This window comes from Ranitomeya variabilis, chromosome 2 (assembly GCF_051348905.1).
Source record: "Ranitomeya variabilis isolate aRanVar5 chromosome 2, aRanVar5.hap1, whole genome shotgun sequence".
Classification (NCBI taxonomy): Eukaryota; Metazoa; Chordata; class Amphibia; order Anura; family Dendrobatidae; genus Ranitomeya; species Ranitomeya variabilis.
This window is the reverse complement of record NC_135233.1, coordinates 1,003,319,420-1,003,332,181: the sequence shown is the minus strand read 5'-3', so window position 1 is coordinate 1,003,332,181 and position 12,762 is coordinate 1,003,319,420. Positions and strand designations below refer to the sequence as shown.

General features: G+C 45.5%; 1 protein-coding gene across 1 annotated transcript in view; it reads right to left on the bottom strand.

Annotated features, from left to right (window-relative positions):
* The window catches only part of UBXN7 (UBX domain protein 7), a 47,866-nt gene that overhangs the window by 26,074 nt on the left and 9,030 nt on the right, over window positions 1–12,762 (bottom strand). The window contains exon 4 of the mRNA XM_077291219.1: window positions 8,945–9,010. Coding sequence (XP_077147334.1) covers window positions 8,945–9,010 — 66 coding nt within the window. The remainder of the gene's footprint in view (window positions 1–8,944; window positions 9,011–12,762) is intronic.

Below are 12,762 nucleotides of genomic sequence, written 5' to 3'. Positions count from 1 at the left end.
GTGAGCAATTTGGTCTGCTAAATCTGCCAGCTCATCTGGGGGAGCTGCCGTTGCGATACCCTGACGAAGTATTTTGGCCCAGGCAGAGATGGATTTCACCATCCAGGTGAAAGCAAAGCTGGGGCAGAAGAAGGCACCAGTCGCTTCGAAGGCAGATTTGGCCAAAGACTCAATTTGCCTGTCTGTAGCGTCCTTAAGAGACGCACCATCCGGTAGAGACAGAACTGTTATGGAGCACAGGAGAGAGACCGGCGGGTCCACCTTAGGGGACTCAGCCCATTTGGCGACAAGGTCTGGACTAAAGGGATAAAGTATGTCTAGCTGCTTCCTTCCAGGGAAGCGCTTTTCAGGATGTTCCCAATGTTTAGCCATAGTCGCTTTAAACTCTTTGTGATTGTGAAAGGTCCGGGAAGGACGTTTTATCCGTTTGAAGGAAACTGATTGCTCTTCAGCAGGAACCTCATCCTCTTTTAGTTTAAGGGTACTGTCTCACAGTGGCACTTTTGTCGCTACGACCCGTGACGTTCCAGCGATATCCATACGATATCGCTGTGTCTGACACGCAGCAGCGATCAGGGACCCTGCTGAGAATCGTACGTCGTAGCAGATCGTTTGGAACTTTCTTTCGTCGCTGGATCTCCCGCTGTCATCGTTGGATCGGTGTGTGTGACACCGATCCAACGATGCGTTCGCTTGTAACCAGGGTAAACATCGGGTTACTAAGCGCAGGGTCGAGTTAGGGTACTGTCACACTCTGCAACTTTCCAACGATCACGACCAGCGATACGACCTGGCCGTGATCGTTGGAAAGTCGTTGTGTGGTCGCTGGAGAGCTGTCACACAGACCGCTCTCCAGCGACCAACGATGCCGAAGGCCCCGGGTAACCAGGGTAAACATCGGGTTACTAAGCGCAGGGCCGCGCTTAGTAACCCGATGTTTACCAGCGTAAAAGTTAAAAAAAACAAACAGTACATACTCACATTCCAGTGTCCTTCAGGTCCCTTGCAGTCTGCTTCCCGCTCTGACTGACTCCCGGACGTAAAGTGAAAGCAGATCACAGCGGTGACGTCACTTTAGAGTTAGTGTTAGAGCGGGAAGCAGACTGCAAGGGACCTGACGGACACCGGAATGTGAGTATGTACTGTTTGTTTTTTTTTACTTTTACGATGGTAACCAGGGTAAACATCGGGTTACTAAGCGCGGCCCTGCGCTTAGTAACCCGATGTTTACCCTGGTTACAAGCGAACGCATCGTTGGATCGGTGTCACACCGATCCAACGATGACAGCGGGAGATCCAGCGACAAAAAAGTTCCAAACGATCTGCTACGACGTACGATTCTCAGCAGGGTCCCTGATCGCTGCTGCGTGTCAGACACAGCGATATCGTATGGATATCGCTGGAACGTCACGGATCGTACCGTCGTAGCGACAAAAGTGCCACTGTGAGACAGTACCCTTAGAACACTCAAGGTCTTTACACCAATTATAAACCATAGCCTAATTAAGTAACAAAATGTTATCTTTGTGAGAAACGGGACAGAGTTTCAAGCAAAAAAATGAAGCCTTTAGTTTTGATCTTAGTTTAACCCTTCACACTGCATCTTTGAAGCCTGGTCCGCATAGGAGTCAGATTCGGACTGGGAACCCACATCTGACCCAAAATCTGCCACGGAGAGACACGGATCCAAGATGGCCCAGGCAGTGCAGACACAGAAGCATGCTGCACAGCGTGGGGCGTGGCTAAGTTCCAGTCGTGAAAATGAAAGGAGGGATCCAGTTGGCTGACGTGCGGGAGGGGGTGTGGCTAGCCTTGCAGATCTGCTGACCGGTGGAAAATGAAAGCGCCCCTCTGATTGGCTGACTCGCCGGGGGCGTGGCCAGCTAAGAGGACCTGCCAGCCCGAAAAACAAAAGAGTTCCACTGAATGGCTGGCCATCGGGAAGGAGCGGAGAGAAAAAAAAAGGGCGCCGAAAAGACGAGCGTGAGGCGGGGGAGCGGCTTATGCGGAGATAGCTGACCCGACGAGGCCCCCCTATAGGTCTAAAAAGAGCACGAAATTCAAGCGCTCGGCTGAGAATGCAGAGAGGAGGCGTGGCCAGGAAAGCTAGAAAATGGCCACGGCTGTAATGGTTTCAATTAAGGGACGATTCTGCCCGCGCAGCGCTGCCGGAGAAGAAAGGAGCAGCTGCTGCTAGAGGTGCCCTGTCCCCATTAGGCGACAGGAATTTGACGGGACCTGCCTGCACAGCTGTGGGGGAAGGAACATACATTACCAGCAGGTGGGTCCTGATTCCTCGTCACAGATGAGGATCACATCAGGAGCCCTCGGGTGGGAGAGGGTCACTGGCATCGGGGATCCTCCTTCTCGCACCGTCTCCAGATGGTGCTGAAGACGACATCAACCCCTTACAAGAAGTGGGGAGGTCACCGCTGGTGACCACAGTCTTCCTCTCAGCTCTCTCAGGAGAGGGGTGAGACGGGGAAAAGGCAAGGACTGGCCACCAGTAATCACCCCTGAGACACCCATAAGGGTGACAGGGGATAAAGTCCTGCCTGCGGGTCCGAGAGTCGGCGATGTGGGTGACAACACACTGCTCTCATAGTCGCATACCTACGGGAAAACAGGGTGAGACATTACACCCTGCTACCCTAGAAAGATGAACCTGAAAAATAAAGTAAAAAGATTAATAAACCCAAACAGTGAACCTGCACAGGAAAATGCAGATCTGGGATCAGATCCAGGTCCGCCTCCTACAGACACTAAGCTTAAACGGAGGTACTTTGTGCCTGCTGGAGGGTGTATAATGCTAAGGAGGAGCTATTTTCCTTTTTTTTTTTTGCATAGTGTCAGCCTTCTAGAAAAAGCAGCACACACCCATGGTTAGCTGTGTCCCCCAATAAAGCAATAAATAAATTTTTTATAATTTTTTTCAATCAATAGTATTTTCAGTAAGTAACCTAGGGGGGGCAGGTCAGTGAGGGATCATTGACCTGTCAGAAGCCATACAGATGAATACCTAATCAGAGCACCACATGTAGCCCCGCTCAGGCCGCCCCGGACCATATCATTAACTCAAAACTGACAATAAAGATTAAACAACAACCACAAGACGGATTTCATCAACCAAGGTATCATTGTAATCAGTATAAGGGACACTGTAGGTTACTGTGCACAATCCTGCTGACAGGATTCCTTTAAAAGAGGTTTTCCCGCAAAGTACATCTTAAATAATAGATCTTAGAATAAGTTGCACAATTTGTTGTGTATAAAAAAAAAAAAAAAAAAAAAAAAAAGTTCCTGTGGTGAGATAATTTTATAAAATGTCAGAATACAGTAGAAAATCCAGGTCACCACCTGCGATTCCACACTTCTGGACCACGGATAGCACCTGGGCTGAGTGCAACATCCAATGAAGAAAGCAGAAAAATCCAGCTCACAGATGAAGTCCAAAAAAGTGCATTTTATTTTCCAAGGTACATGAAGCAAAGATTAAAATTGTGTGTTCACTAGTGTTGAGCATTCCGATACCGCAAGTATCGGGTATCGGCCGATACTTGCGGGTATCGGAATTCCGATACCGAGATCCGATACTTTTGTGGTATCGGGTATCGGTATCGAAACAACATTAATGTGTAAAATTAAGAATTAAAATAAAAAATATTGCTATACTCACCTCTCCGACGCAGCCTGGACCTCCGCGAGGGAACCGGCAGCGTTGTTTGCTTAAAATTCGCGCGTTTACTTCCTTACTTGAAGTCCCGGCTTGTGATTGGTCGCGTGCCGCCCATGTGGCCGCGACGCGACCAATCACAGCAAGCCGTGACGTAATTTAAGGTCCTTCAGGATTTTAAAATTACGTTCTGGCTTGTGATTGGTCGCGTCGCGGCCACATGGGCGACGCGCGACCAATCACAAGCCGGGACTTCAAGTAAGGAAGTAAACGCGCGAATTTTAAGCAAACAACGCTGCCGGTTCCCTCGCGGAGGTCCAGGCTGCGTCGGAGAGGTGAGTATAGCAATATTTTTTATTTTAATTCTTTATTTTACACATTAATATGGTTCCCAGGGCCTGAAGGAGAGTTTCCTCTCCTTCAGACCCTGGGAACCATCAGGAATACCATCCGATACATGAGTCCCATTGACTTGTATTGGTATCGGGTATCGGTATCGGATTAGATCCGATACTTTGCCGGTATCGGCCGATACTTTCCGATACCGATACTTTCAAGTATCGGACGGTATCGCTCAACACTAGTGTTCACAAAAAAGAGAGTACAGGCATCTTTTGACGTGTTTCGAGCGACATGTGCGCTTTGCTTCATGTGCGCTTTGCTTCATGTACCTTGGAAAATAAAATGCACTTTTTTGGACTTCATCTGTGAGCTGGATTTTTCTGTAATCTTATAAAATGTGCCCCAGCTATGTACCGTGTAATGGCTTTGCCTGACCATGTAGGAACATGGTCTGATCATACCACAGAGTATAGAGACTGGACAGTACGGGATCGCAGCTGATTCTTTCTGTGAGGTAAAACATTGTTTAACCCCTTCAAGCCCAGGGAATTTTTTTGTTTTTTCCTCCTTCTTCCAAAGGCCATCACTTTTTTATTTTTGAGTCCACATGGCCACATGAGGATGGTTTTGCTTTTTTTCTCCTTTTTTTTTTTTTGGGGGGGGGGGGGGGGGTTATTTACCATGTTCACAATATGATAAAGCTGACCTGACAATATGATTCTCCAGGTCATTACGAGTATGCAGATACCAAACATGTATAGGTTGTTTTTTATTTAAGTGGTGAAGACAACATTTGTAAGAAAGTTTTTGCTTTTATCTCCATTTTCCATAATGTGGGCTGGGTGAGGGCTTTTTTCTTGCGCCATGAGCTGATATTTTTATGTATATCATTTTGGAGTACATATGATGTTATGATCGCCTGTTAATGCACTATACTGCAAAAAAAAAAAAAAACCTTGAAATTCTGGTGCTTCGATTAATTTACCTTATATTTTGATAGATCGGATATTTCTGGAAGCAGCGATACCAAATATGTCCATTTTTTAACTTGTTTTATTTTCAATGGGGCAAAGGGGGGCGATTTGAACTTCTATTTCTTTTCTTTTTCATACTTTAAATACTTTTTTCACTATATTTATTAGTCCCATTAGGAGACTTAGAGCTGCGATCGCCTGATCGCTTGTGCTATACTAAAGAACTACTATGTACAGCAAAAATCAAGATCTACTATGAATGCCGGCCACAAGCCACTGTTCAAAGGAGAATCGCATTGACAGGCACGGGGGGTGTTCTGAAGACCTCCAGCTGTCATGATAACCCATTGACACCCTCCGATCACATGACAGAGCACCGATAGGCGGGTTTTGTGACGTGCTTTCGGCTGGTGTGTTTTAAATCCCGCTGTAAGAGTGGGATTTAGATCTGTGATCCATCCGCGGCTACTGGAGGCACGTGACCGCTGGTTAAAATCACCTGTAATGTGCAGGGGAAAATGCAGGCTCCGCGCCACAGCCCGCTTCAAAATTGTGGACACGACATGACGTGAAAGAGTTTAACAGGCAGGAAAATGATTTAACTCACAGAAAGAATCAGCTGTGATCCCCTGCTGTCCTGTCTGTATTCTCTCTTTTGTTTCTTTCCCTGCCCAGGAGCTGTGGAATGATCAGACCATGTCCCTGCACGGTCAGACACAGACAGAACACAGCAGGGGCACATTTATAAGATTACTAGATGGTGGCCCGATTCTAACGCATCGGGTATTCTAGAATATGTATGTATGTATGTATGTATATAGCAGCCACATAGTATATAACACAGGCCACGTAGTATATAGGAGGCATGAAGTATATAGCAGACAAATACAACGTGGCCTGTGCTATATACTATGTGGCTGCTATATACATACATACATATTCTAGAATACCCGATGCGTTAATACAGACCACGCAATATGTAACACAGCCCACGTACTATATAACACAGCCCACGGAGTATATAACACAGGGCACGTAGTATATAACACAGGGCATGCAGTATATAGCACTGCCCATGTAGTATATAGCACAGCCCCCGCAGTATATCACACTGCCCATGTAGTATATAGCACAACCACCGCAGTATATCACACAGCCCCTGCAGTATATAACACTGGCCACGTAGTATATAGCACAGCCCCCGCAGTATATTACACAGCCCACACAGTATTTAGCAGTGTGGGCACCATATCCCTGTTAAAAAAAAATTAAAATAAAAAATAGTGATATACTCACCCACTAGGATCCACCGAAGCTCCGCCGAGCTGCACGCGGCTGCCGCCATCTTCCGTTCCCAGGATGCATTGCGAAATTACCCAGAAGACTTAGCGGTCTCGCGAGACCGCTAAGTCTTGTGGGTAATTTCGCAATGCATCTCTGGGAACGGAAGATGGCGGCAGCCGCGTGCGGCTCGGCGGACTACGGAGGGTGAGAATAGCAGATTTTTTTATTTTTTTTTTAAATTATTTTTAACATTACATTTTTTTACTATTATAGTAAAATGTTGGGCACCACAAGGTTAATAGCAGCGGTAACGGAGTGCGTTACCCGCGGCATAACGCGGTCTGTTACCGCTGCCATTAACCCTGTGTGAGCGCTGACTGGAGGGGAGTATGGAGCGGGCACTGACTGCGGGGAGTAAGGAGCGGCCATTTTGCCGCCGGACTGTGCCCGTCGCTGATTGGTCGTGGCCGTTTTGCCACGACCAATCAGCGACTTGGATTTCCATGACAGACAGAGGCCGCGACCAATGAATTTCCGGGACAGACAGACAGACAGACAGAAGTGACCCTTAGACAAATATACAGTAGATCTCAGCACAGGAACATTTTACTTTTTAAACACATCCAATAGTGGAACTTATCTTTAATCCTATATCTATTAATAATTATGTGCCTTGCTCATGGAAAAAAAAAAAAAGTTTAAATTTCATATAATAAAACGTTTGTGTGTGACATGTTTGTCATGGCACTCTGATGTACTTCTGATTCACTCTCAGAAAATTCAGCTAATGTGTCCGGTTCTGATAAAAAGCAATAACCATTAGTGATGCGTGAACGTGCTTGGTTAACCCCTTCCCGACATGTGACGGAATAGTACGTCACATGTCGGGACCCCCGCTTTGATGTGCGCTCCGGCGGTGAGCGCACATCAAAGTCACGACATGTCAGCTGTTTTTTACAGCTGACATGTGCGCGCAATAGCGGCGGGTGAAATCGCGATCACCCGCCGCTATTAACTAGTTAAATGCCGCTGTCAAACGCAGACAGCGGCATTTAACTACCGCATCCGGCCGTGCGGCCGGATATGAGCGCATCGCCGACCCCCGTCACATGATCGGGGGTCGGCGATGCTCCTCCATTGTAACCATAGAGGTCCTGGAGACCTCTATGGTTACTGATTGCCGGTGGCTGTGAGCGCCCCCCTGTGGTCGGCGCTCACAGCACACCTGCATTTTAGCTACATAACAGCGATCTGATGATCGCTGTTATGTAGCAGAGCCGATCGGGCTGTGCCTGCTTCTAGCCTCCCATGGAGGCTATAGAAGCATGGCAAAAGTAAAAAAAAAAAGGTTTTAAAAATGTGAAAAAAATAAAAAAAATATAAAAGTTTAAATCACCCCCCTTTCGCCCCAATCAAAATAAATCAATAAAAAAAAAACCCAACCTACACATATTTGGTATCGCCGCGTTCAGAATCGCCCGATCTATCAATAAAAAAAAAGCATTAACCTGATCGCTTAAGGGCTAATGAGAAAAAAATTCAAAACGCCAGATTTACGTGTTTTTGGTCGCCACGACATTACATTAAAATGCAATAACGGGCGATCAAAAGAACGTATCTACACCAAAATGCTATCATTAAAAACGCCAGCTCGGCACGCAAAAAATAAGCCCTCACCTGACCCCAGATCACGAAAAATGGAGACGCTACGAGTATCGGAAAATGGCGCAATTTTGTTTTGTTTTGTTTTTTGCAAAGTTTGGAATTTTTTTTCACCACTTAGGTGAAAAATAACCTAGTCATGTTAGGTGTCTATGAACTCGTAGTGACCTGGAGAATCATAATGGCAGGTCAGTTTTAGCATTTAGTGAACCTAGCAAAATAGGCAAGCAAAAAACAAGTGTGGGATTGCACTTTTTTTGCAATTTCACTGCACTTGGAATTTTTTTCCCGTTTTCTAGTACACGACATGCTAAAACCAATGATGTCGTTCAAAAGTACAACTCGTCCCGCAAAAAATAAGCCCGCACATGGCCAAATTGACGGAAAAATAAAAAAGTTATGGCTCTGGGAAGGAGGGGAGCGAAAAACGAAAACGGAAAAAGCTCCGGGGGTGAAGGGGTTAAGGAGTTATCCAAGCATGCTCATGTACTAACCGAGCATCTTCGGTGTCCTTGAGTCCCCGCACCTGCATGGCCGCCACATATGCAGGGATTAACTAACAAACGTATTTTTCAAGCACGCTGAAGACACTCGATTAGCACATGGGCATGCTCGGACAACATATTATCCAAGGACGTTCGACAACACTAATATCCATACGTAGCAGCGGGACATGCTACCTGGACACCATAAAGTGCAACATAAAAATGCTGAGATTTTCATGTGGTGACCATGTAACAGCAGCAGCAAATCTTTCTGTAGCTGGCACAGTTTCCCACTAGCATATAAAATGGACTTGCACCCTTCAGCAGTTATACTATAGAAGATTTACTTAGCAGATCTGTCAGCAGACAGAGCGCCAACATGTAATTCAGCCTTCTAATCCCATCATCAGATCTTTCCCACTCAGGGAGTTGTTTAGGTAATGGGTGAACACTCTGGATTTCATGCTTCTGTCGTGATCAAATACATTTACAAACATTTATTGGACCATCACATGGACACTTACTGGTTTCAGTCTGGAAATCTCGGAATCCATCAAATATTGACCGAGCTGGTCGTCGTCTTTTGGGAGCTTTAATAGATATAAACAATTATATTAATTATATTGAACAGCTCGATAGGAAAAGAAAAAGTTTTAACCCCCTTTCGGAGCAGGTGATTTTTTTTGTTTTGGTGCTTTTGTTTATTCCTCCCCTTCTTCCATGAACCATAATCTTTTTGTCTACCAAATAGCCTTATGAAGCGTGTTTGCTCTGGGATGAGTTGCCGTTTTTAATGACATCATTCAATGTACTGGAAAATGGAAAAAAAAAAAAGTCCAAGTGCATTCAAATTACAAAATAAAAAAGGCAATTCTCTTTTGGGTTTAGCATTTATGGAATCTGAGCCTGTCTGACAGAAACCCAACAACACATTCAATGTCAAGAGGAGGTTAAGGGGAATCTGTCATGTCAAGAAGTGCTATTAACCTGCAGATATGGGATTAATCCTCAGGTTGAAAGCGCTTCAACGCAGTGCGACCGCCACTCTGTAGGCCGTTACGGCGGGGAACAAAATAGAATTATTCTTACCGTTAATTCGGTTTCTAGTAACCCACCACGACAGCACACCTGGAGGTTACCCCTTTCCTAATAGGGACAGGAAATGACCAAGAGGTTAAATATCCCCTCCCTCATCCTCCTCCTCAGTGTTATTATAAAGGACCACAGGAGAAGGAATGCTTCAAATTATATTCTTTCCAGAACGTATATCAAGCAAAGGGAGGGATTACTCCTGCTGCCGTGGTGGGTTACTAGAAAACGAATTAACGGTAAGAATAATTCTATTTTCTCTAGTAACCCCCCACGACAGCACACCTGGAGCAGTAACATTTAGGGAGGGACTATAGCTCTAAGGACTTTTTCTCCGAAGGCCAAGTCTTCTTGTGACATCAGGTCTAGCCTGTAATGTTTGGAAAACGTATGGACCGAGGACCACGTAGCAGCTCTGCATATTTGCTCAATGGAAGCACTGGCTTTCTCGGCCCAGGAGACAGCTGTTGTCCTAGTAGAATGAGCTGTGAATTTCTCTGGCAGTGGAAGGCCTTGAATCTGATAAGCCTCCAAGATTGCTCTTTTGATCCAATTCGCAATTGTAGATTTGGAAGTCTTCTTCCCCTTATTCTGGCCGAGAAGATGAATAAACAGATTCTGATCCTTTCTAATTTTTTCTGAAACTTGAAGATAATAAAGTACCATTCTCCGAACATCCAAAGTATGGAATTGTTCTTCTTCCTCATTCTTTGGTTCCTGATAGAAGGAGGGAAGAATTATCTCCTGCGACTTGTGGAAATTAGAGACAACTTTTGGGAGAAAGGATGGATCCAATCGCGGGATAAGCCTGTCTTGTAGAATTTTCATGTAGGGCTCATTGATTGACATGGCTTGTAGTTCACCTACTCTTCTGGCTGTAGTTATTGCTACCAGGAAGGTGGTCTTCCAGGCGAGTTTATCCATACTTATTGATGACAAGGGCTCAAAAAGGTGGAAGTGTAAGACCCTTCAGGACTATATTGAGGTCCCAGGATGGGACTATATTTATGGGTCTTGGAGATATGCGGGATGCCGCCGTCATAAATCTTCTTATCCATCTATGGTCGGCTAAAGATTGGTCAAAATACGAGCTCAGGGCTGCCACCTGTACCTTGAGGGTGCTGGGTCTGAGACCTTTTTTCCAGCCCATCCTGTAAAAAATCCAGGATTCTGGCTAGGTTCGGCCTGTCTGGGTTAGGCCGTTCAGGAGCACTCCATGTGATAAAGGTCTTCCAAATTTTTTGGTAGATTGAATTGGTTACTGTCTTTCGGCTTTTTTGTAGCGTTTTAATGATGTTCTTTGATAGCCCTCTGGTCCTCAGAATTGAGAATTCAGAAGCCAGGCATTCAGGTGTAATCTCTCGGGATCTGGATGAAATATTGGCCCTTGGTAGAGAAGGTTCTTGACCGGAGGTAGTGTTATCGGTCCATCTATTTTTAGGCTGATGATGGTCCCGAACCAGCTTCTTTTGGGCCAAAATGGAGCCACCAAGATCACTTTGACTTTCTCTGCCCTTATCTTTTGTAGGACTCTTGGTAGAATTGGTAATGGAGGAAAAGCATACGCCAGTGTGAATGTCCATGGTTGGGTCAATGCGTCCACACCTAGCCCCGGATTGGTTGGATCTAGCGAGAAAAACTGGTCGACCTTTGTGTTCTGACCGTTTGCGGACAGGTCCACTTCTGGCTGTCCCCCCACCTTCTGGCCAGTATCTGAAAGACTTCCGGGTCTAGGCTCCATTCTCTTGGATGGATCTTTGCCCTGCTCAGGAAGTCAGCCTGTATATTTATTTCTCCTTTTATATGTAGGGCAGATAGAGAGAGAACATGTTCCTCGGCCCACGAAAATATTCTGGCTGATATTGTTTTTAGATCCTCGTGTCTTGTACTTCCCTGATGGCGAACGTGGGCAACTGTTGTCATGTTGTCCAAGTATATTTTTATATGGGAATTCTGTACAAGAGTTACTGCTGCCTTGAGAACCTCCTCTACCGCTTTTAGTTCTCTGAAGTTCGAGGATCGTTGGCTTATTTCGGTTGGCCAGTATCCCTGGAATATGTGCTGGTCTACCGTAGCTCCCCAACCTTTTCCGCTGGCATCTACTCTTATAGTCACCGCTGGGTCCTGCAACCAGGGAACTCCTCTGATTAAGTTCTCCTTTTGTAGCCACCATGTCAATGAGGACTTTACGTGTGGTGGTATTCGGATCTTTTTGTCTAGAGAATCTGGGGATCCGTCCCAGTTCGACAGAATGTGAGTTTGGAGTATTCTGGTGTGGACTTGTGCCCATGCCACAATCTGGATGCATGATGTCATGGTCCCAAGAACCGACATGTACCCATCTTAAAGATACTATCTTTTTGTCCCGCAACATTCTTATCTTTGATGTAAGCAAGGTCCGTTTTTGTTCGAGCAAGAAAGATGTTTGGTTGTGAGAGTCTAACAGGACTCCTAAAAAGATCTTTGTTGTTGACGGAACGATATCCGATTTTTTGGGGTTTACTACCCAGCCTAGAGACGACAAGATCTGGACTGTCGTTTGAAGATGCTCCTGTAGAATTGGAACTGTGGGAGCCACTACCAAGAGGTCATCGAGGTACAGGATTATGCATATATGCCGACCTCTGATGTAGGCCATTACTTTGGACATGATCTTTGTGAAGATCCTTGGGGCTGAGGATAGACCAAACGGGAGGACATTGAACTGAAAGTGGTCTATGTCTTTCCCTATGGTGACTGCAAATCTTAGGAATTTCCGATAAGTTGGATGGATTAAGACGTGATAATATGCACCCTGTAAATCTATAGTCGCCATGACGAAATCTTGTCCTATTAGGGGTACTGTCGATCTGACGGATTCCATCCTGAATCTTCTGTAGGTTACATATTGATTCAGAGGTTTCAAGTTGATTATTATCCGATGGGTTCCACGTGGTTTTTTTTTTTTTTTTTATCATCAGGAATAAGTTGGAATAATGACCTCTGTTCTTCTCGTTCTCCGGGACTGTGCAGATCACATTGTTGACTAAGAGATCCTGTACTCCCGCTATCAACGTGGATTGCAGCTTTGGTGTAGATAAAGTTGTCTTTAACCTTTTTTGGGGATATGATACAAACTATCTTCATCCCCTCTCTGACCAATCTTAAGGTCCACTGATCTAAGCAGATCTTTTGCCAGTATGGGAGGAAGTTCGAGATCCGACCCCCCACAGTGATGGCGTCATTGCTTTCTCTGATTTTGGGTTTGGGGAAG